Consider the following 24,983-nt stretch of genomic DNA (forward strand, 5'->3'; position numbering starts at 1 on the left):
CCAATAATAAATAAATAAAAAGATTTAAAAATATATACTAATATGTTTAAAATCCAGCTTCCAAGGCTGAATATGGGTAAGTTTTTTTTTAAAACTTTTATATATGTTTAATCCCCATTGTTGTAGGTGGAGGTAAGTTTTTCATTGTAGAAGAGCTCTGGCCAATAAGTGAAAAAATAATTATATAATAGAAAAATCACGGGCAGGGGTAGATGGCATAATGGTTATGCAAACAGACTCTCATGCCTGAGGCTCCAAAGTCCCAAGTTCAGTCTCCTGCACCACCATAAACCAGAGCTGAGCAGTGCTCTGGTAATAAAATAAATAAATAAAATAAAAAAGAAAAATCATTATTTTATTCCTTTTATTGACATAGTCAATCACTGATTGATGTTAAAATCATAAAAATTTTGATGGAACACTTATTTTTTTCAAAAACCCTTTTTTAATTTGTGATTAATAGTGGTCTACAAAATCGTAAGATTATAGGGTAGGGTTCCATACTGTGCCCATCACCAAAGCTCTGTGGCCCCACACTCCCAATCATAACCAAGCCTTAGAAACAGTTTGTTTACTTCTGTTTTGCTTTCTTTGTTTTTACAAGCTCATGTGTTTCAGTTCTCTAGATTCTGCATCTGAGTTGTCTTTCTCCTCACTTATTTTGCTGAGCATAATCATCTCATGCTGTTTCTCTCTCTCTCTCTCTCTTTTAAGATTTTATTTATTAATAAGAAAAACAGGAGGAGAATGACAGAATGAACCAGACATCACTCTGGTACATGGGCTGCTGGAAATTGAACTCAGAACCTCATGTTTGAGAGTCTAATGCTTTATCCACTGTGCCTCCTCCTGAATCACACGCATGCTATTTCCTCAACCCTCACCTCTAGTTCTGGTGTTACTTACTTATTTATACCAGAGCACTGCTCCACTCTGGTTTATGGTGATGGGAGGGATTGAACCTGGGACTGTGATGATAGAAGAACACTTTGAAATGGAGGACTCCATCTAACTGCCCTGACTGCTCTGATTGATAACAATTGTGATAAAAAAAAGTATTGTGAAATAACACAGTGATTAGCAACCTTTTCTGTTAGACCGTAGAGTAACTTGGATGGTGCAGTTTCTGTAGTTGTTATAGGAAATAGTTATATACCATATATAAATAAATGACAAGAGCTGTTTTCTTTTTTTCATTTAATTTAATTTTTTATTATTTTTATTAATTGGATAGAGACAGCCAGAAATCGTGAGAGTAGGGGGAGATAGAGGTGGAGAAAGAGAGACACCTCCAGCCCTGCTTCACCATTCACAAAGCTTTCCCCTTGCAGGTGGGGACTTGGGGGCTTGAACTTGGGCCCTTGCCTATTGTAACATGTGCACTCAACCAGGTGCACCACCACCCGGCCCCACAGAAGCTGTTTTTCAGTAAAATTTTACTTACAAATTTGAGCCATAGGCTGTAACGGGAAGTCTGTAATGTCACTTATTGTCTCTTCTAATTTGTGCTGTGAGAGGGAATGAACCCAGACCTCACACCTGCATGCTAGCACTCCCTAACCCAGTTCTTTCATTCTTTAAAAAAATAAATAAAAATTTTGAAAAAGAAAGAGGGAAGGGGTTGGAGAAACCAGAGTATCACTGGCACATGTGATGCTGGGGATTGAACTTGAGACCCCCATGTCTGAGAGTCCAATGCTTTATCCACTGTGCCACCTCCTAGGCTACAACTTTTTTTCATTATTTCTTTAAAAAAATTGTTATTATCTTTATTTATTTGTTGGATAGAGACAGCCAGATATTGAGAGGAATAAGGAGATAGAGAGGGAGAGAAACAAAGAGATACCTGCAGCCCTGCTTTTCCCCTGCAGGTGGGATAGGTCTTGAACCCGGGTCCTTGCACATTGTAACATGTGCGCTCAACCAGGTGCACCACTACCCAGATCCATTTTTTTCATTCTTTATATTTTGAGAGAATAAGAAAGGAGAGACAGCCCAGCTCTTCTTTGCCATTCATGGTGCCCCCTCACCCCTGGTTATTGTAATACTGCTCTTATGAAGTGCTGGGGCCCAAATCCAGGCCCTCATGCATAGTGAGGTTCTGTCAGGTGAGCTACCTCATGGTTCCAGTACAATAATAAATAATAAATAAAACAAATGAACAAACAAAACCCTGCAATAGGTCAGAGCTCCAGATTTAATCATATTTTTCGGGAAAACACAGGACAATAAAGGAACAAGTTAAATGGCAGGCAGAGTCCAGGGTATGGGACATTCCGTTTGGAAAGCAATTTGGTTCTCAAGTAAGTCAGTGCATGTGAAAGTGTCCTCTATGAGGGTGGTGTGTGTGTGGGAGAATCAAATGTGACATGTGGAGTTTGAGTTCTCTGTTGGAGCAAACCAATTGTATATTACAACTTGAGATTACCAGGAAAAATGGACTATTCAATAAATTTAAGGAACTACTGCCAGTTCTATTGAATATAGTATAGCATTCATAGTTGCTTCCTAGACATGAATACTGAAGTAAAATAACATGGTGTCTGAGATTTACTTTAAAATAATATAGTAAACACATATAACTCTTAGAAGAATAGATTAAACAGCTGGCAAAAGGATTATAATTGTTGGGACTGGATAGTATATAACTAGGTTTTTTTTTTCCCACTCATATCAATCTTTTTACGTTTTTTAATTTTTTTTAATTTATTTTTTTTCCTCCAGGGTTATTGCTGGGCTCGGTGTCTGCACCATGAATCCACCGCTCCCGGAGGCCATTTTTTCCTCCCTTTTTGTTGCCCTTGTTGTTGTAGCCTCATTGTGGTCATTATTATTACCATTGTTGATGTTGTTCGTTGTTGGATAGGACAGAGAGAAATGGAGAGAGGAGGGGAAGACAGAGAGGGGGAGAGAAAGATAGACACCTGCAGACCTGTTTCACCGCCTGTGAAGCGACTCCCCTGCAGGTGAGGATCTGGGGGCTCGAACCGGGCAGTCCCTGTGCTTTGCGCCATGTGCACTTAACCCACTGCGCCACAGCCACTGCGCCACAACCCACTTAACTCCACATGTCACATTTGATTCTCCCACACACACACCACCCTCATAGAGGACACTTTCACATGCACTGACTTACTTGAGAACCAAATTGCTTTCCAAACGGAATGTCCCATACCCTGGACTCTGCCTGCCATTTAACTTGTTCCTTTATGTAAAAACCCCAATCTTTTTACATTTCAACTTTTTCACTGTAAGTTAAAATAAGGTTGAACATACCCCCAGAAATTTATTACTGGTTTTGGGTGGTAGAAGGGAGGGGCATGCCTAGAAAAAGAAGGAAAACTCTGGTGAAGAAATGTATTTTCCTACAATTAGAAAAGTTTTTTTTTTTAAGTATTTCTGGTTATATTCACTTTGCTAGTAGCAGGTCTCTTATTTTCTTAGTTGAATTTCTTTCTAAACTTGTAAATAGAGTTCTTATTTTCACATAAGTTTAAATAGCAGTCCCTAATTGTATTCATTATGTCAGATTTTTGCTTAGATAGAAATTGAATTACTTTACAAAACTGCTCTGTGATTGCATGGATAAAGACTTTGAACGTTTAGTATTGAGTTTGCCAGCCATGAGACAAGACTTTTATTCAGACTATGAACGGGGGCTGAGTGGTGGCATACCCAGTTGAGTGCACATACTACCATGTGCAAAAGCCTGGTTCAAACCTCTGATCCCCACCTGCAGGGGGAAGATTCACAAAAGGTGAAACGGTGCTGCTGGTGGGTTTCTCTCTTTCCCTCAGATTTCCTGTTCTTCATTCTGTGCTTTTCTGATGTTCATTTGCTTGTGATGAGATACTAGTTATTTATTCATGGCTGGAATATTGTTATATATCCTTCACAAAAGGTAAAGAAGTACTGCAAGCCTGCCTCTTCCTCTCTCTCCCTCCCTCCTTCCTTCCGTTCTCTGTCATCTCCTTCTCTCTCAATTCCTGTGTCTATAAATATATATATATATATACATATATATATATATGTACACACATATGTATATATATTAATGCTATGAACAGGAAACAGAGGGAAAAAACTGAAACAACAGGGATTTATGTTTTTAAAAAATGGCTGAAAGGACAAGCAAGTCACATGGTTAGTTTGAGGTAATTAGTTTGAGATGCAGGGCAGTGAATCAGAACAAACAGCTGCTCACAGGGACAGATCAGTGGAATGTGAAAATGTAACGTACATTTCTTTCTACCAAGAGATTTGCAGCTGACAATCTGGGGTGACTCATTCCTATGCTGGGAGGATGAGGTAATGCTCTTCTGAAGGGTGATGTCATCCCCCCTACCTGAACTGCATGCATATATCACTTCTGTGGCTCTCCAGGAAAAGCACCATCTGCCTCCACATGTGCAGCCTAAAAGACTGCAAAGATTGGTGCAAAGGTTAGCAGCCATGTGTATGACTCATAAGCAGCCAATTAGAGAAGAGCAGCTATTCAAAGATAAACTTTCAAAATCAAAATTCAGAAAAATGACAAGATGCTTCAGTTTTTAAGCATGCTTTTTTTTGTTCTTGTTGTATTGGGCTTTGCACTTTCCTAATTGGCTTAATGCTATTAAAAATTGAATTAAAAAATCAGTTTTTCTCAGTATAGCAAATCACATCAAATATTCCTGGTTGTTTAAGCCCTATCTATCTATCTATCTATCTATCTATCGCAGGTAGCTGTTTTCTTTGACATTTGGAACCATTTGGATAGTGGTAAAAGAAAAATACATTTCAGGGAGTTGGGCTGTAGCACAGCGGGTTAAGCGCAGGTGGCGCAAAGCACAAGGACCGACACAAGGACCGGCATAAGGATCCCGGTTCGAACCCCGGCTCCCCACCTGCAGGGGAGTCGCTTCACAGGCGGTGAAGCATGTCTGCAGGTGTCTATCTTTCTCTCCTCCTCTCTGTCTTCCCCTCCTCTCTCTCCGTTTCTCTCTATCCCATCCAACAACGACGACAATAATAACTACAACAATAAAACAACAAGGGCAACAAAAGGGAATAAAAAAAATAAAATATTTTTTAAAAAAAGAAAAATACATTTTAGTCTTTTTTGACAGTTTGGATTTTTGTTTGTTGGAATCATTGTGCTCCCTACAGACTTGCTACTGCTTTGGGGGGTGAGGGAAGAAGTTGTTAGTGGAAAAGGAAATAGTAAAAATAAATGTGGTTTTGTTTGTTTATTTTACTACAGACCCATGGGGGGCCACGTGGTGGCACACCTAGTTGAGTGCACATGCCACAGACGCACTAGCTCCTCTTCCTCTTTCTTTTACTGATACACATACCACCTTCTCCTCCCTCTCTGGGCTTAACTAGTATTGCTGTTGATAGGAGTAGACAACTGATAGACCTGTTTTCTGACTTTATCATGACTCAGATTTCCTGTTCTTCATTCTGTGCTTTTTTTGATGTTCATTTGTTTGTGATGAGATACTAGTTGTTCATTCATGGCTGGAATACTATGATATATCCTCTTAGGTACATCAGTTAGATTCATTTTAATCATGCAGTCAAGATGCTATCTGAATTCTCCACTATATATTTTACTGCCTTAAAAAAAAAAAAAAAACAAGAAACTCCAGACCAGGCAATGGCCACCTGGTAGAGCACACATACCACCTTGCTTGAAGATCCAGGTTTAATCCCCTGCACCACCATAAGCCGAAGCTGAGCAGTGCTCTGGTAAAAAAAAATTAAAAGTAAATCCAGGATTTTGGTTATTTGGACATGAAATTTTTTTTGCATAACCATTATGTTGTCTCCTTTTTAAAAATATTTATTTATTTCCTTTTGTTGCCCTTGTTTTGTTGTTGTAATTATTATTGTTGTTGATGATGTCTGATGATGTCATTGTTGGATAGGACAGAAATGGAGAGAAGAGAGAAAGAGAGGGGGAAAGAAAGACAGAGAGGGGGAGAGAAAGATAGACACCTATAGACCTGCTTCACCACCTGTGAAGCGACTCTCCTGCAGGTGGGGAGCCGGGGGCTCGAACCAGGATCCTTATGCTGGTCCTTGTGCTTTGTGCCACGTGCACTTAACCCACTGCGCTACCGCCCAACTACCTCCTTTTTCTTCTTAAAATTATAGTCTTGCCCCCACACCTATGGACATCTAATCTTTGACAAAGGGGTTCAGCCTATTAAGTGGGGAAACCTGATTCTCTTCAACAAATGGTGTTGGAAACAATGGGTTGACACATACAGAAGAATGAAACTGAACCACTGTATTTCACCAAATACAAAAGTAAATTCCATGTGGATCAAGGACTTGGATGTTAGACCACAAACTATCAGATATTTAGAAGAAAATATTGGCAGAACTCTTTTCCGCATAAATTTCAAAGACATCTTCAATGAAACGAATCCAATTACAAAGAAGACTAAGGCAAGTATAAACCTATGGGACTACATCAAATTAAAAAGCTTCCTCACAGCAAAAGAAACCACTACCCAAACCAAGAGACCCCCCCACAGAATGGGAGAAGATCTTTACATGCCATATATCAGACAAGAGTTTAATAAGCAACATATATAAAGAGCTTGCCAAACTCAACAAGACAACAAATAACCCCATCCAAAAATGGGGGGAGGACATGGACAGAATATTCACCACAGAAGAGATCCAAAAGGCCAAGAAACAAGTCTCTGATTGTCAGAGAAATGCAAATAAAGACAACCATGAGATACCACTTCACTCCTGTGAGAATGTCATACATCAGAAAAGGTAACAGCAGCAAATGCTGGAGAGGCTGTGGGGTTAAAGGAACCCTCCACAATGCTTGTGGGAATGTAAATTGGTCCAGCCTCTGTGGAGAAGATTCTGGAGAACTCTCAGAAGGCTAGACATGGACCTACCCTATGACCCTGCAATTCCTCTCCTGGGGATATATCCTAAGGAACCCAACATATCCATCCAAAAAGATCTGTGTACACATATGTTCTTGGCAACACAATTTGTAATAGCCAAAACCTGGAAGCAACCCAGGTGTCCAACAACAGATGAGTGTCTGAGCAAGTTGTGGTATTTATACACAATGGAATACTACTCAGCTGTAAAAAATGGTGACTTCACCGTTTTCAGCTGATCTTGGATGGACCTTGAAAAAATCATGTTGAGTGAAATAAGTCAGAAACAGAAGGATGAATATGGGATGATCTCGCTCTCAGGCAGAAGTTGAAAAACAAGATCAGAAAAGAAAACAGAAGTAGAACCTGAAATGGAATTGGTGTATCGCACCCAAGTAAAAGACTCTGGGGTGGGTAGGTGAGGAGAATACAGGTCCAAGAAGGATTCAGAGGACCTAGTGGGGGTTGTATTGTTATATGGGAAACTGGGGAATGTTATGCATGTACAAACTATTGTACTTACTGTTGAATGTAAAACATTAATTCCCCAATTAAAAAAAATAAAATAAAGTTATAGTCTTACGTCCTAGAATATTAAGGTGACTTCAAGGTACCTTGATTCGTTTGGTGGGGAATGGAACTTTTGGGTTGTTAGAAAAATCATGATGCATTTTTTATATAGAAAAATATGTCATGACTTTTCCAACAACCCAATAAATAACAAAAACTGGGCACTGGGTCTTAAGATCACTGCCTTTAAAGCCATTATACAAACACTGTGTAAATGTAGAGATATTAGCATACCTGGTAAATATCTCTTAGGGTATAATAAAAATTTTTGAGAATATAATTAAAAAGAACAATATTAAGAAATAGGAAGGATTTGTCAGAAAACCTACACTGCCAGAATTTATCAGATTTTAAAGCAAAAACATAAGAAATATTTGCTGAAGGCCTGATAGGATGTCAGTGGTCTGTGTTGGTGTAAGAGGTGTTTTGGGGAAAAGAAATGACATTGACAGTGGCATAACTGGATAATGACAGTGACATTTGACACCATGCTGAAATGACGATGTCTGATTTCTCCTTGTGAGGAAAAGTGGGAGAAAAGGTTTGAGGTCAAGTTTTGAGGACTCTGAATGTCAGATGTAGAATCTGAGGTTTTGAATAAGAAAATAATACAGAGCATTAAAGATTCTTAATACTGTCATAACAAGATTAACTTTGACTCAAAGAGATTAATCTGGATGATATGTTGAGGCTGGATTGAGAGGAATTTTAGTTAAGAACTGTAAATAGAGGCTGTTTCAGTAGTTCAAGCAAGAGATAATAAGGATTGAACTAGAAAAATGAAAGAAGTAGATTGAAGAAGTGACTTTGAGTCTGTCCTCCAGAACCCCAGTGGTGTGCAACAAAACAGGAGGGAGGAGACAGTGTGAGCCAGTCACTGATCTCTTAGTGACCTTATAGGAATTTTCAAGTTAATACCCTTTAAAAAATGTAATTAATTCATTTTAATTTTTTTTAATTTTGATAGGACAGAGAGATATTGAGAGAGGTGGGGAGGTAGCGAGAGACATCTGCAGCACTAACGTGTGTGTTCAACCCCACTTGCCCCCCCCCAAGTTAATATCCTTTTAAAAAGAATTCTTTTTTTTTTCTCCAGAGCACTGATCATCTCTGGCTTATTGTGGTGCAGGGGACTGAACCTGTAATTTTGGAGCATTAGGCATGAGAGTCTGTTTGCATAACCATTATGCTATCTACCCCACTCATGATTAATATTAATGAAGAATTCTTTGCTAAAGGAAATGCATAAAGGAATTTTACTTTAGGGGTGCTGGGTGGTGGTGACCTAGTTAAGCACACATACTATGAAGGTCAAGGATCCTGGTTTGAGCCTCTGGCTCCCCACCTGCATGGGGGGTCACTTTGCAAGCAGTGAAGCAGATCTGTAGGTGTCTGTCTTTCTCTCTCCTTTTCTATCTTTCTTTCCCCTCTCAATATCTCTCTGTCCTATCAAAAAAAAAAAAAATTGAAAAAATGGCCACAGGAGCAGAGGATTCATAGTGCAGGCACTGATAATTTTATTTTCCAAAAAAAAAACCTAAGACTGATGTTTGTTTAAAGTTTTTTTCTTCTTTTATTTATTAAATAGTAAATTATTTTGCTTTTATTAAAAATATATTCACTATTTCCCAAATTTTCATCTTGTATGGTCAGGAAAATAGTTGTCATCAACTGAAGTAAGTCAAATTGTATATACTTTTACATTTCAAGTAGTCATTGCCATGATATCATGCACTGATATCACCGACTTTCTTTTCTCTTCTTCTTCTTCTTCTCCTTCTCCTCCTCCTCCTCCTCCTCCTCCTCCTCCTCCTCCTCCTCCTCCTCCTCCTCCTCCTCCCCCCCCCCTCCTCCTCCTCCTCCTCCCCCCCCCCCTCCTCCTCCTCCTCCTAGCACTGTTCACCTGTGGCTTATGGTGTTGCAGGAGATTGAATCTGAGACCTTAGAGCCTCAAGCATGAGTTCTTTCTTCCCTTCCTTCCTTCCTTCCTTCCTTCCTTCCTTCCTTCCTTCCTTCCTTCCTTCCCTCCTTCCTTCCTTCTTTCTTTCTTTCCCTCTCTCTCTCTCTCTTTCTTTTTTAACCAGAGCACTGCTCAGCTCTGGTTTATGGTGGTGCAGGAGATTGAACCTGGGACTTTGGAGCCTCAGGCATGAGAGTCTCTTTGCATAACCATTATGCTATCTACCTACCCCTGCCTGATGAGTCTTTTCTATACTCACAGTATTTTGGATAGAAACAGAAATTGAGAGGTAAGGAGGAGGTAGAGAGGGAAAGTGACAGAGACACACCTGCTGCCATGCTCTACCACTTGCGAAGCTTTCCCTCTGCAGGTGGGGATCAAGGAATTGAACCCAGGTTCTTGCACACTGCAGTGTGTTCACTTAGCCAGGTGTACTACCACCTGGCCCCTCCAGCACTGATGTGCTATCTCATGAACCAAGATGTTCTCAGTCAGAGGCTCTAGAGTCATCCTGAACTGTTGTTTTGCTCATTTTATATAGGAAACTCTCCATCAAATCCCATTGATTTTACCTTTCAATATCATTTTAAATCTGATCCCCTTCTGTACTTCCACTGCTGTCAATTTAATTGAAAGAACCATCATCATTTTCTGACCTCCCTATTCCCATCCTCGACTTCATAGCCTGCTGACTTTCGCTGTTCTTCCTTAAACACAGTGGGTGGACATTCACCTTGTCTTTTGCAAAGACTGTAGACAGATAGCAGCATTTATTGATCTGCTGTTAGCTCACATTTAGATTTTGCTCAAATCTTACTTTGATAGCTGTCTGCCCTGAGCTTCTTACTGGCAGTCCTCTTACCCAACCTCCCCACATTTACATTTTCCAGTTTCCCTTTATATATTTTTTTATTGTTGTTATTGCTGTCGTCGTTGGATAGGACAGAGAGAAATCGAGAGAGGAGGGGAAGACAGAGAGGAGGAGAGAAATATAGACACCTGCAGACCTGTTTCATCGCTTGTGAAGTGACCCCCCCCTTCAGGTGGGTAGCTGGGGGCTCGTACCAGGATCCTTGAGCTGGTCCTTGTGCTTCATGCCATGTGTGCTTAACCCACTACACTACTGCCCCCCCCCCACTTTGTTACATTTCCCCTTCTTGCATTTATTTTTAAGTTCTTTTTCATTTTTAAAAAATTATATTTATTTATTTATTGGATAGAAACAGCCAGAAATAGAGACGGAAGGGGGTGATAGAGAAGGAGAGAGACAGAGACACCTGCAACACTGTTTCACCTCGCAGAACTTTGCCAATGCAGGTGGAGACTGGGGGACTCAAATCCAGGTCCTTGCACATTGTAACGTGCACCCAATCAGGTGCACCACCACCTGGACCCCTTTCTAGAATTAAAAAATATATATATGTATATGTGTGTATATATATATATATATATATATATATATATATATATATATATATATATATATATTAGGAAGGACTACTGAGAAGATAAATCAGTTAGGTTGGCTATCTGCCCTCTCACTCATTACAGATGTGTTAACATCTGGGCTGGATGGTAGCTTACCTGGTTAAGCACACTTAGTATAGATGTGTTAACATCTATGAAAGAAGAAATGAAACAATAGAATAAACTTGTTTTCCTGAATCTGAGCCGATGACAGTGATGGTCTAGATAAAATAGGCTTGGAAAATATTAAATCTGCTGTTACTTTTAGCTTAGAAAATAAGATTGCATTAGTGTGTTAATCACCATAAGAGCTCCTATAGCAACCTCTGTGGAGAGCTCACTTGATTGTAAAATCCTTTTTGGTGATTTTACTTATCGTTATGGGACACTCTAGGCCTGTCGCAAACAGAATTTTGAAAAAACACACTAGAGCATTACGTGTCCACCTCAGGAGAGACTAGCAGTAGTTTTAAATTGTTGGTGGTCAGGGCTGGAGAGCTAGCTCACTGGGTGGGGGCACCTGCTTTGTGATATGTGCAGTCACAAGCCCCAGCATCACATAGAGTGCTACATTGCTCTAGGAAGCATTGGGGCTGTGGTGTCTCTGCCTCTCTCTCTCTCTCTCTTTAAATTTGTTATTAATTTATTATTGGATAGAGACAGAAACTGAGAGGGGATCAGAAGATTGAGAGGGAGAGAGACAGAGAGACTCCTGCAGTCTTGTTCATCACTCGTGAAGTTTCTTCCCTTACAGGAGGGGACCGGAGGCTTGAACCTGGGTCTTTTTTTTTTTTTAACCTGGGTCTTTGCGCACTGTAATGTGCATGCTTAACCATGTGCATCACCACCCGGCTCCCCTTCCCATTTTTATTTTTAATATTATTATCTTTATTTATTTATTAGATAGAGACAGCCAGAAATTGAGAGGGAAAGGGGTGATAGAGAGGGAGAGAAACAGACACCTGCAGCCCTGCTTCACCACTCGCAAAGCTTTTTCCCCTGCAGGTGGGGACAGGGGGCTTGAACCCAGGTCCTTGCACATTGTAACATGTGTGCTCAACCAGGTGCACTAACACTTGGCCCCTGTTTTTTATTTTTTTAATTATTATTGTTATTATTATTATTTACCAGAGCACTGCACAGCTCTGGCTTATGGTAGTGCTGGGGATTGAACCTGGGACCTCAGAGCCTCAGGCAAGTAAGTCTTTTGCATAACTATTATACTGTCTCCACAGCCCTTTTAAAAATCAATTAATTTGTTTTCTCTACCTCTTTCTCAATAAAAGAGTCAGCTCAGAAGCAGTGAAACTGTATGTATGCAAGGTTTTGGCTCTGTCAGAGTAAGTAAATAAATAATATAAATAACAATAAATTGCTTTTGGTTGATGAACTGTGCTGCCTCATGCTGCTCAAGTACTAGGGACCATCAAACTGAAAATCCCTGCCTTTAGGTACTGCTCTTGAAGTTTGGGTTCTTCTAAAAGTTAACTTTTATTTTAGGTATTTGGGAATAAGATGATAATTCCTTCCCTGGATGGAGACCTCTTCCAGTGGGATCGAGACCGTGAGAGCATGGAAACAGTTCCATTTACAGTTGAATCACTGCTTGAATCTTCTTACAAATTTGGAGATGATGTCGTCTTGGTTGGAGGGAAATCTCTTACCACGTATGGACTCAGTGCATATAGCGGAAAGGTAAGTGAAAATGTTGACTTTATTTGGAATGAATACAGAATAAACTAAACAGTGGAGCTAAGAATAGCAGGAGGAAGAGTATTAGTAAATGAAGTCTGTGTGTGAGATACATTTAAATTTTTTTTTATTATCTTTATTTATGTATTGGATAGAGACAGTCAGAAATCGAGAGGGAAGGGAGGGATAGCGAGGGTGAGAGACAGAGAGACACCTGCAGCACTGCTTCACCACTTGTGAAACATTCCCCCTGCAGATGGGGACTGGGGGCTCGAACCTGGGTCTTTGCACATTATAACGTGTGTGCTCAACCAGGTGCGCCACCACCCAGCCCCGATACATTTTTTTTTTTTTGTACATTATTTTGAAATCTCCATGATCTTCTTGATAGGTACATATTTTTATTTTTATTTGGGCAAGTGGGGAACCCATCAAAAGTTGGCAGTAATCCTGATGATAAGAATAAAAGGGCCTAAGAGAAAAAAGTTTGGTGGTCTGGGAGGTGGCATAGTGGATAAAGCACTGGACTTTCAAACATGAGGTCCTGAGTTCAATCCCCGGCAGCACATGTACTGGAGTGATGTCTGGTTCTTTCTCTTTCTCCTATCTTTCTCATGAATAAGTCAATAAATTCTTTAAAAAGAAAGAAAGAAAAGTTTGTACTCATGTTATTGATTAAGAAACTGAGGGGGGAGCCATGCGGTAGCACAGCGGGTTAAGCGCACGCGGCGCAAAGCGCAAGGACCAGCATAAGGATCCTGGTTCCAGCCCCCGGCTCCCCACCTGCAGGGGAGTCGCTTCACAGGCGGTGAAGCAGGTCTGCAGGTGTCTATCTTTCTCTACCCCTCTCTGTCTTCCCCTCCTCTCTCCATTTCTCTCTGTCCTATCCAACAAGAACAACAACCTCATCAACAATGGAAACAACAAGGGCAACAAAAAGGAAATAAATAAATAAGTCTTAAAAAAAAAAAAAAGAAAGAAACTGAGGGGGAGTCGGGCGGTAGCGCAACAGGTTAAGTGCATGTGGCACAAAGTACAAGGACAGGTGTAAGGATCCCAGTTCAAGCCCCTGGCTCCCCACCTGCAGGTGAGTCGCTTCACAAGCGACTAAAGCGGTGAAGCAGGTCTGTAGGTGTCTATCTTTCTCTTCCCCTCCTCTCTCCATTTCTCTCTGTCCTATCCAACAACAATGACATCAATAACAACAACAACAGTAATACAGCAACAATAAAAAACAACAAGGGCAACAAAAGGAAAAAAAAAAAGAAACAGACTTTCAAAGATTCAGAAATTTCCTGGATTTGATTTGTCTTGGTTCTTTCTGATGATAGAGTCATGTTGTTAAATGATCTAGTCATACTCCCATTATTCACTCTTAGTAGCTAATCAGTTTGTTTATAAGATTAGATCTTGAAATAGAAATCCATTATTTAGATGAACTAATTAAAAGCTCCATATTTAGAAAGGCCAATTAAAAAAAACATCCTTAGCATTTTGAGATGTGAATACTGTATATACTGAGTGAAGACCAAAACAAGGAAGAATAAGAAAACTGTTCTCTGATCTTTGACTTATTCAGACTTTCATGATTCCTGCTCTAGATGCCAAGTCTGCAGGACCTTCTTGCTCTGATAGATGATGCTTTCAACAGTTGCATGGCACCAAGGAGGCTTTGCATCTCTTGTCTGCTTCACCATTTTATTTGCACAACACTGGTAGTGGGCCCTGGTCTCTGTTTCTCTGATTCTGGTATTCTAGCAGTATGCTTCTTTCTTCGAGGATTTTAATTTGGATTATACAAAAAGTATTTTTCCCCCTTTTAATGGAGATTTGAAAGAAGTACTTTCTTTTTTCTTTTCATTTTTTTTTTAGTGGAGGAGTGGCCTGCTCATAGTGATTTTACTGTACCTGGGCCAACTTTTTGCACATACACACACAGAGAGAAAGAAAGAAGGAGGGAGGGAGGGAGGGAAAGAGAGAGTGAGTTTGTTATGCTGCTAAATTCTCATATAGAAATAGAACCAGAGGGTGTCAGGTGGTGGCACACCTGGTCAAGTGCACACATTACAGCGTGCAAGGAACTGGGTTCAAGACCCTGGTCCCCACTTGTAGAGGGAAAGCTTCACAAGTGCTGAAGTAGGTCTGCAGGTGTCTCTCTGTCCCTTTACCTCTCTTTCTCCCACTCCATTCTCAATTTCTCTGTGTCTCTATTCAGTAATAAATAAATAAAAATTTAAGAGTAAGAGAGAGAGAGAGAAGTAAGTAGAACCAGAATACAAACCTGGGCCATGCATGTGACAAGGCACGCACACCCTACCTAGTAAGCTATCTTTCTAGATCCTAAATTAATACTTTAAAATACTATAGCTACTAAGATAATTTCAAGTTTTCAGAAATCAGATGCTTGAATAATATTCAGTGGTTGAGGCTGATTTTTGTTTTCATCTACCTGGAATTTTATTAATGATATTACTGAGGTTCACAACTGGCTGTACAAGTCTTCTCATATATTCCATGAAAATCTTCAAAATAAGACTAAAAGATCTAACTCTTTAAAATCATTCCTGTGATTATTTTTTTAAAACTAAAGATTTATTTATTTACAAGATTGAGAGAACCAAACTTTCACTCTAGCACATTGTAATGCTGGGGATTAAATTCAGGACTTCCTTCTTGAGAGGCTAATACTTGATCCACTGTTCTACCTCCCAGGCTCCTTTTTATGTTTCTTAATAGTTCATACTAGAAGTTGGTATATAGAAATATCAACTAGCTACCTCTTACACATTTCCTAGTCTTCTATAATTTATGGAGACTTTTTAAAAATGTCTTTGACTTCCAATGACATGGAAATTAAATTATTATTGGATAGAGACAGAGAGAAATTGAGAGGTGATCAGGAAAATAGAGAGGGAGAGAAACAGAGAAAACCTGCAATTCTACTTCACCACTCATGAAACTTTCCCCCTGTAGGTGGGGACCAGGGGCTTGAACTCGGAGCCTTGCATACTTTAGTGTGTGTGCTTAACTCGGTTTGCCACCACCTGACCCCTGACGTATTCTCTTTTTAAAAATTTTGTTTTTATTATCTTTATTTATTTATTGGATAGAGGAAGTCAGAAATTGAGAGGGGAAGTGGAAATAGAGAGAAAGAGAGAGACACCTGCAGCCCTGCTTCACCACTCATGAAGCTTTCCCCTTGCAAGTGGGAACTGGGGGCTTGAGTCTGGGTCCTTGTGCATTGTAACATGTGCGCTCAACCAGGTGCACCACCACCCAGCATCCCTGACATGTATTCTTTACTAACTTTACATTTGTGTTTTCAGGTGAGGTATATCTGCTCAGCTTTGGGTTGTCGCCGATGGGATAATGATGAAATGGAACAAGAAGACATCCTGCTTCTACAACGCACCCAGAAGACTGTTAGAGCTGTTGGACCTCGTAGTGGTAACGAGAAGTATGTATTCAGATAATGTTGCTATTGATATTTGGAAGAGCAATAAGGCCAAAATTCATCAAATTTCTTTTTCTTTTTACTGAAAAATCGTTGTATCTATATTCTACAATTTGTTCAAATACTGGTTTTCTTGTAAAATTTCTACAGGGTATTTTTAAAACAAATCCTTCACATTGTATCTTGACTATATACTTATAGAATTTCAGAGAAATTGTTCTGTATGTTTTTATAGCTTAATTTGTACTAAAAAAAAAATGGGGGCCAGGTGGTGGTGCACCTGGTTGAACACACATATTACAATGCACAAGGACCCAGGTTCCATCCTCTGGTTCCCACCTGCAGGGGGAAAGCTTCACAAGTGGTGAAGCAGGGCTGCAGGTGTCTCTTTGTCTCTCTCCCTCCCTATCACTCCCTTCCCTCTCAATTTATACCTGTCTCTATCCAATAAATAAATAAATATAATTAAATAAAAAAAAAAGGCAGGTGGTCACATGTAGTCCATGTGGGATTCTGACATGACAGTGAGTTTTCTGATGAAGACCATTCCTTTGATGCTGAAGGTTATGCATCTGTCAAAAGACATGATTGTAGACTTCGAATACTGCTCTCAGCATCTTCCAGTTTTTATGTATTACCTTCCCAATTAATATGACTCCTGAATTAAATGCCAAAATATTCCTTTGGCGCTTAGGGAGTCTGGTTTTCTGGCAGATTTTCCCTTAATTTTGTCTCAGTATATTCATTTTTTACGTAATAGCCAACTCTAATAAATTCTTGACCCTGATACATGCATGTAATTAGCATGAGTGTTACACCTACTTTACTGCCTCTGCATCTGGAATGAGTCCTGGTTTAGATGAATCAGCCTGAAATATCAGCATATGCCTTTCTGCAGGAACAGGACATACTAGAACAGAGTGTAAAACTTGACTGTATTCTTCATTTTCTACAGAGTCCACATAGATAATTTTCAATTACAAGTCTTCAAACAGGTCCTTGATGCCCTTGAAGGTGATTTTGAACCTTGACTTTTTCTTTATGGGAATTCTTTGAGCTATTTTGTTGTCCTCAAAGCATACTACTTTTTTTTTTCAATAATCTATTCACTTATTTACTTGACATTGAGAAGGAAAGGGATATAGAGAGGAGAGAGAAATAAAGATACCTATGATACTATATCACTGATTGTGAAGCCTTCCCCCTCAAAGGTGGGAACAGGAGGCTTGAACCCTGGTCCTCATGCATTGTAACTTTGGGTGTGCCACCATTCAGCGTCAGCATACTACTCTTTATTTTTTTTATTTATTTATTTTTAAAATTTTTTGATGCCCTTGTAATTTCTTTTTCTTTTTTGGGGGGGATTAATGTTTTACATTCAACAGTAAGTACAATAGTTTGTACATGCATAACATTCCCCAGTTTCCCATATAATAATACAACCCCCACTAGGTCCTCTGAATCCTTCTTGGACCTGTATTCTCCCCACCTACCCACCCCAGAGTCTTTTACTTGGGTGCGATACACCAATTCCATTTCAGGTTCTACTTGTGCTTTCTTTTCTGATCTTGTTTTTTTTTCAACTTCTGCCTGAGAGTGAGATCATCCCATATTCATCCTTCTGTTTCTGACTTATTTCACGCAACATGATTTTTTCAAGGTCCATCCAAGATCGGCTGAAAACGGTGAAGTCACCATTTTTTACAGCTCAGTAGTATTCCATTGTGTATATATACCACAGCTTGCTCAGACACTCATCTGTTGTTGGACACCTGGGTTGCTTCCAGGTTTTGGCTATTACAAATTGTGTTGCCAAGAACATATGTGTACACAGATCTTTTTGGATGGATGTGTTGGGTTCCTTAGGATATATCCCCAGGAGAGGAATTGCAGGGTCATAGGGTAGGTCCATTTCTAGCCTTCTGAGAGTTCTCCAGACTGTTCTCCACAGAGGTTGGACCAATTGACATTCCCACCAGCAGTGCAGGGAGGTTCCTTTGACCCCACATCCTCTCCAGCATTTGCTGCTGTTACTTTTTCTGATGTATGGTATTCTCATAGGAGTGAAGTGGTATCTCGTTTTTGTCTTTATTTGCATTTCTCTGACAATCAGAGACTTGGAGCATTTTTTCATGTGTTTCTTGGCCTTTTGGATCTCTTCTGTGGTGAATATTCTGTCCATGTCCTCCCCCCATTTTTGGATGGGGTTATTTGTTGTCTTGTTGATTTTTGGTAAGCTCTTTATATAAGTTGGTTATTAAACTCTTGTCTGATGTATGGCATGTAAAGATCTTCTCTCATTCTGTGAGGTGTCTCTTGGTTTGGGTAGTGGTTTCTGTTGTTAAAATTTTCGGAGGCTCTTGCCGGGCGGGTCTAGCTTCGTGGTGGTGAACAGAGACGCGGAGACAACGGCTGGGCAGGGAAGCTGTATTTCTTTATTCAGGAACAATGATTCATAAACTAAGACAAACTAATCACCAAACAGAACTCTGCTGTTTCTTTGCGGCGGCACAAGCACTCTCTCTTTTTCTCTCGAACTCAGAAACTCTCGAACTCAGGAACCCTCTCGAACTCTGTCACTCTGCAACTCTGGCAGGTTCCTAGGGGCGGGGCCAAGCGGGCCCGCGAAATTAACTGGACTGATCTAATTCTCTTGGTGGGGGAGAACTAGAACCCAATGTAAAGCATACAACAGGTTTCTTTTGCTGTAAAGAAGCTTTTAAATTTGATGTAGTCCCATAGGTTTATACTGGCCTTAGTCTTCTTTGTAATTGGATTCATTTCATTGAAGATGTCTTTAAACTTTATGTGGAAAAGAGTTCTGCCAATATTTTCTTCTAAGTATCTGATAGTTTGTGGTCTAACATCCAAGTCCTTGATCCACTTGGAATTTACTTTTGTATTTGGTGAAATACAGTGATTCAGTTTCATTCTTCTGCATGTTTCAACCCATTGTTTCCAACACCATTTGTTGAAGAGACTCTGCTTTCCCCATTTGATAGTCTGAGCCCCTTTGTCAAGGATTAGATGTCCATAGGTGTGGGGGCCTATCTCATTTTAAGATGACTTTGATATCTTTTTGAGAAATATATCTAATTTGGAAATGTGAATTTTTGTTAATTTTTAAAATATTGTCTGTCACATTTCTATTGTCCACTCCCAATTCTCAGAACCACTGTTTCTTTCTTCCTTTCTTCCTTCCTTTCTTTTTTATTTATAAGAAGGAAACACTGACAAAACCATAGGATAAGAGGGATACAGCTCCACACAATTCCCACCACCAGAACTCCGTATCCCATCTCCTCCCCTGATAGCTTTCCTGTTCTTTAACCCTCTGGGAGAATGGACCTAAGGTCATTGTAGGATGCAAAAGGAGGAAGGTCTGGCTTCTGTAATTGCATCCACACTGAACATGGGTGTTGATAGGTGGACCCATATTCCCAGCCTGCCTCTCTCTTTTCCCTAGTGGGGTGGGGTTCTTGGGAATCAGAGCTCTAGGACACATTGGTGGGGTTGTCTGTCCAGGGAGGTCTGGTCTGCATCATGCTAGCATCTGGAACCTGGTGGCCAGCTTTCTAGTCCTTTTTCCAGCCATGATATCATCTCCCCAGACAATAACTTGGATCCACCTGCATATCAGATTTCTGGCTCAGGAAAAAAAAAAAAAAAACTAGTATAGTCACAGGCCCTTTGGAATATAACTAAAATATGCCTACTAGCTATCTACAAAACGGAGACCCCCCCCCCAAACTCTTCATCTGCACTATTCCATCCTTTAGGTTCATGATTAGTCAACAATTTGTTTGGCTTTATATGTAACTCTCTTTTCAGAACCACTGTTTCTAAAGGTTCAGCATGGATTCACGCCCTCTTGTGGCAAATGCTAGCAATGGTCTCCTTTTCCAAAGATGATGATGTTCTTCTTTCTCATCACAAAATTTTAGTGTTGGCTTCTTTAGTCTAGAAGAGTTCTTTATTATTTGTTACTTTATTTAAATGTAAAATTCTAAAATATACCTTTTAAATTTAAGGTGGAATTTCAGTGTTGGCCACTTTGAACTTCGGTATGTTCCAGACATGGAAACGAGAGCTGGATTCATTGAAAGCACCTTAAAACCCAGTGGAAACAAAGGAGAATCTAAAATAATTTCAGATGTGGAAGAACAGGAAGCAGCTATGAAGGACACAGTCATAAAAGTCTCGGTAGCTGATTGGAAGGTTATGGCATTTAATAAGAAGGGAGGACATCTGGAGTGGGAATACCAGGTACTTGAAATGACTACACTGTTACAGATATGCTTCTTTCTTCCTCAGTTTGAGTAGTCTTATTAAGTAAAGGAAAATGACTACCTTTTTTTTTTTTTTTGTATTTTCAGCTTGTTCTCTATGCTTTAAGAAATTTATTGTTTTTAGCATAGAGATTATGCAAAAGACTGCCATGCCTAGAGCTCTGAGGTCTCAGGTCTAATCCCTAGTATCACCATTAGCCAGAGCTAAATGGTGCTCTGATTGCTGTCTTGTTAAAGTAAAATAAATAAAGTATTTATAAAAATTTGTTGTTTGGGTGGTGTGTAGATAGCATAATGGTTATGTAAATAGATTCTCAGGCCTGAGATTCAAAGTCCCAGGTTCAAGCCCCTGCAACACCATAAGCCAGAGCTGAGCAGTGCTCTGGTTAAAACAAATAAACAAAAAAATGAAAATATTAAAAATTTGTTGTTTTGCACCAATTAGAATGGCAATTATGAAAAAGACAAAGGTAAATGCTAGTGAACAGAGTATAATAGTAAATCCTTGTACACTTTTTCTGAGAATGTTAATTGGTATAATAATATGGTGGTTCCTCAAAAAAAAAAAAAAATTAGAAATAGAACTACCATGTGGCTCAGCAATCCCATTTCTTGGTATATCTCCAAAAGAAGTGAAAGCAATAATTTGAAGAAATATTTACACCCTCATGTTCACAGTAAGTCAAGATAAGGAGTCAGTCTAAATGCTCACCAGTATAAGGTTGATAAAGAGAGTGTGGTACTCCCTGACCTATATAGACTTCTGCTATGGGCCAGTCCTGGTGACTTTGAGTGTCTCCCAAGGTCCAGCAAAGGGGCGAAGTTTCCAGAGCCCTGAAGACAATGGGTAACATGCAGTGGTGGACTTATTTCCCACTCCATCTTCATTGGCCAACAAGCTGCCAAGAACAGAGGCTGTATCTCCAGATATTTGACACATAAGTGCAGTATTGCCTCACCAATCAGTTGCTCCTCTGAGGCACCCACAGTTGTTTCTGGAGAGAAACTTCACGAATAGATTGAGAGATGAATGTCCTTCTCTGAGACTGGAGATATTCCATGAAACAATTTGGAAGTCACAAAGGAGGCAGTGGTTCAGGCAGGGAAAACTACTGCTGAAATTACTAAGAAAATGGAAAAGAAACACTTAGCTGCACTTGTCCTCAAGGCTTCAGACAGCAATAGCACTCCAGTGGAGTATGAGGCAACAAGTGAAAAACCAAAGAGAAAAAGAAAAAATTCCAAAGTCCCAGGTTCCCTGCACCCCTATAAGCTAGAGATGAGCAGTGCTCTGGTTAGAAAGAAAAAGAAAAGAAAAGAAAAGAAAAGAAAAGAAAAGAAAAGAAAAGAAAAGAAAAGAAAAGAAAGAGAGAAGAAAGAAAGACCAAAAACTTGGGTTCCTCAGGAAAATGGAATAGAAAAGGGCCACCTCTCTCAAAACGCAAGAAAAATATTTTTCCAGTGAGGAGTTAGTTAATAATTATCTTGAGAAGAGAAAGAAAAAAAAGTGATTTTTTTCTTTTTCTTTTTTCTCTCTCTTTCATTATTATTTTTTTACATGAGAGTCTGTTTGCATAACCATTATTCTATCTACTCCCACAAATAAAGTGATCTTCAAGAAACAACCAGCATTGTAAGTCTTTCTAAGAGGAAGAAGTCTCTCAAAGATGAACCAGTTAGTAGTCAGGAAGAGATAAAAATTGTTACCAAGAAAAAGCAAATGAAATTCAATGAGAAACTACCCAGCAGTGGGCCTGAAGAGGCTGCTGGCCACAAGAATAGCTCCAAGGAAAAAAAAAAAAACTGTCTCAGGAAGATTAAAACAAATATTATCCCCCAACCTATCTCCTTAACCCCAATGAAAACAAATTCACCAAATTAAAAAAAAGAGAGAGAGAAAGAAAGAAAGAATGGAAGAAAAAAAAATGTGGGAGTCGGGCGGTAGCACAGCGGTTAAGCGCAGGTGGCGCAAAGCACAAGGACCGGTGAGAGGATCCCGGTTTAAGCCCCAGGTTCCCCACCTGCAGGGGAGTCGTTTCACAAGCGATGAAGCAGATCTGCAGGTGTCTATCTTTCTCTTCCCTCTCTATCTCCCCCTCCTCTCTCCATTTCTCTCTGTCCTATCCTACAACGAAGACATCAATAACAACAACAGTAATAACTACAACAATAAAAACAACAAGGGCAAAAACAAAGGGAAAATGAATAAATAAATAAATTTTAAAAAAAAAGAAAAGAAAATGTGATACCCACATGCACGCAGTGGACTATTATTATTCAGCCTTTAAAAGGGAAATGCCGTCATTTACTGCAACATGGATGAACTTGGAGGACATTAAGCTGAGTGAAAGATAAATACTGCATGATCATGCTTGTATGTAAGGATCTGAGAGATAGCTCACCTAGTAGAACACACATGTTATTACCATGCACAAAATCCAAATCTGAGTTCCCGTACCACTTAACAGCACCGGAGCACTGGGGGAGAAACTTCGTAGATAGTAAAGCTGTGGTGTCTTGCACTTTTCTGTTTCTTCCTGCCTCTCCCCACCCCGCCCCCCCCCCCCGAAATAAAGAAAAGAATGGGTCCAGATGGTGGCATACTTAGTAGGGCATTCATGTTACAGTATGTAAGAACCCAGGTTAAGCCTCCAGTGCCCGCCTGAGTGGTGAAGCAGTGCTAAAGGTGTTTCTCTTTATTTTCCCCTCCCCTCTCATTTTCTGTCTATCCAAAAAATAAAAATTAATTAATTAAAAGCAATTTTCTTTTATTTATTTATTTTTTATTTATTTTTTTTTTAAAGAAAGGATTAATTAACAAAACCATAGGGTAGGAGGGGTACAACTCCACACAATTCCCACCGCCCAATCTCCATATCCAACCCCCTCCCCAGTAGCTTTCCCATTCTCTATCCCTCTGGGAGCATGGACCCAGGGTCATTGTGGGTTGCAGAAGGTAGAAGGTCTGGCTTCTGTAATTGTAAAAGCAATTTTCTAAGAATGGAAAAAATTGGCCCAGGAGCAGTAGAATCAGATTTATCCAAAGCCCCTGTGTTGCAAAAAGGGTGTGGGGGGCAGGGGGTAGGTAGTATAATGGTTATGCAAACATAATCTCATGCCTGAGACTCCAAAGTTCTAGGTTCAATCCCCCACACCACCATCAGCCAGAGCAGAGCAGTACTCTGCTAAAATTAATTAATTAAAAAGAGCCCAGGGGGAAAGCTTCACGAGTAGTGAGGCAGGACTGCAGGTGTCTCTCTCTTTCCCCCTCTATCACCCCCTTCCCTCTCAATTTCTGGCTGTTTCTATTTAATAAATAAATAAATAAATAAATAGATTTAAAAAAATTAAAAAGAGGAGGGTAGCTAGGGGGACTTGATGGCCAAAGATAACAAAGACACAGTTATATAAGATGAGTAAGTTCTGAAGATGTAATGTTCAACAATATGACAGTAGCTGCTAATGCTGTATTGTATACTTGCTAAGATAGTAATTGTTTAATTTTTTCTTTCTTAGCTTTGCTGAAGTATAATTGACAAATAAAAGCTGTGTAGTTGGAGTATACAACTGATGAGACGATTTACTTTTTTTTTTTTTTAAGGAGAGCATTGCTCAGGTCTGGCTAGTTGAAGCCTCAGGCATTAAAATCATTTTGCATAACTAGCACAAATTGCTTTACTTTGATATTAAAAATGAAACAATAAGGGCAGAGGTAGATAGAATAATGGTTATACAAAGAGACTCTCATGCCTGAGGCTCCAAAGTCCCAGGTTCAATCCCCTGTACCACTATCAGCCAGAGCTGAGCAGTGGTCTGGTAAAATAAAAAAAATAATAAATGAATCAATAACAATTATGTGGAGATGTGGATATGCTAATTTCCCTGGTTGTGGTAATCATTTCACAATGTATATGTGTTTTAGAACATCACATTATCATTCTCTGCACCTTAGTCTCTTATCAGTTGAATCTTAGTAAGACTGGACAAATTAAATTTATATTTTTATATGGTATTTTAGGAGTTGGAATTATGTAAAATACTGTTGAAAACTATTTAAAAATCTCACTTCCATCTTTTTTTAGTTTTGTACTCCAATTGCATCTGCCTGGTTGGTAAAAGATGGTAAGGTCATTCCCATCAGTCTTTTTGATGATACAAGTTATACATCTAGTAATGAAATTTTAGAAGATGAAGAAGACATTGTCGAAGCTGCCCGAGGAGCCACAGAGAGCAGCGTTTACTTGGGTGAGCAGCTCCTCTCATTTAGCACTGTTACAAATCAACATCTGGGCTGTACTCCTCCATTGTTCTTTTTTTACTTCAGATGTGCCCTTAATAGTAGTTTTTTTTCTTTTTCTTTTTTTATTGGGGGGATTAGTGGTTTATAGTTGACAGTAGAATACAGTAGTTGGAACATGTGTAACATTTCTCAGTTTTCCACATAACACTAACCCCCCAGTAATTGTAGCTCTTATATACATTTTCTAACTTAGGTTGTCCTTAAGATTATACTTTGATATCTATTCCTGCTTTTTTTTTCCCCTTCTACTTTCCAAAGTCTAAAACTCTTAATCACTAAAACATAGTTTTTTCCTTTGAGATCTATGTTAGAAAGGCCTAGAATAGGGTTCGAGCCCCCAGACCCCACCTGC

General features: G+C 39.5%; 1 protein-coding gene and 1 pseudogene across 2 annotated transcripts in view; one reads left to right on the forward strand and one right to left on the reverse strand.

Moving 5' to 3' along the window:
- The window catches only part of EIF2AK3 (eukaryotic translation initiation factor 2 alpha kinase 3), a 93,176-nt gene that overhangs the window by 33,614 nt on the left and 34,579 nt on the right, over nucleotides 1-24,983 (forward strand). For both annotated transcript variants that reach the window (XM_060187359.1, XM_060187360.1), the window contains exons 3-6: nucleotides 12,397-12,591; nucleotides 15,915-16,045; nucleotides 20,074-20,308; nucleotides 24,414-24,576. In XM_060187359.1, coding sequence (XP_060043342.1) covers nucleotides 12,397-12,591; nucleotides 15,915-16,045; nucleotides 20,074-20,308; nucleotides 24,414-24,576 — 724 coding nt within the window. The remainder of the gene's footprint in view (nucleotides 1-12,396; nucleotides 12,592-15,914; nucleotides 16,046-20,073; nucleotides 20,309-24,413; nucleotides 24,577-24,983) is intronic.
- LOC103123251 (histone chaperone ASF1-like) lies at nucleotides 16,164-17,326 on the reverse strand (annotated as a pseudogene).

Source organism: Erinaceus europaeus, chromosome 3 (genome assembly GCF_950295315.1).
Source record: "Erinaceus europaeus chromosome 3, mEriEur2.1, whole genome shotgun sequence".
Taxonomy (NCBI): Eukaryota; Metazoa; Chordata; class Mammalia; order Eulipotyphla; family Erinaceidae; genus Erinaceus; species Erinaceus europaeus.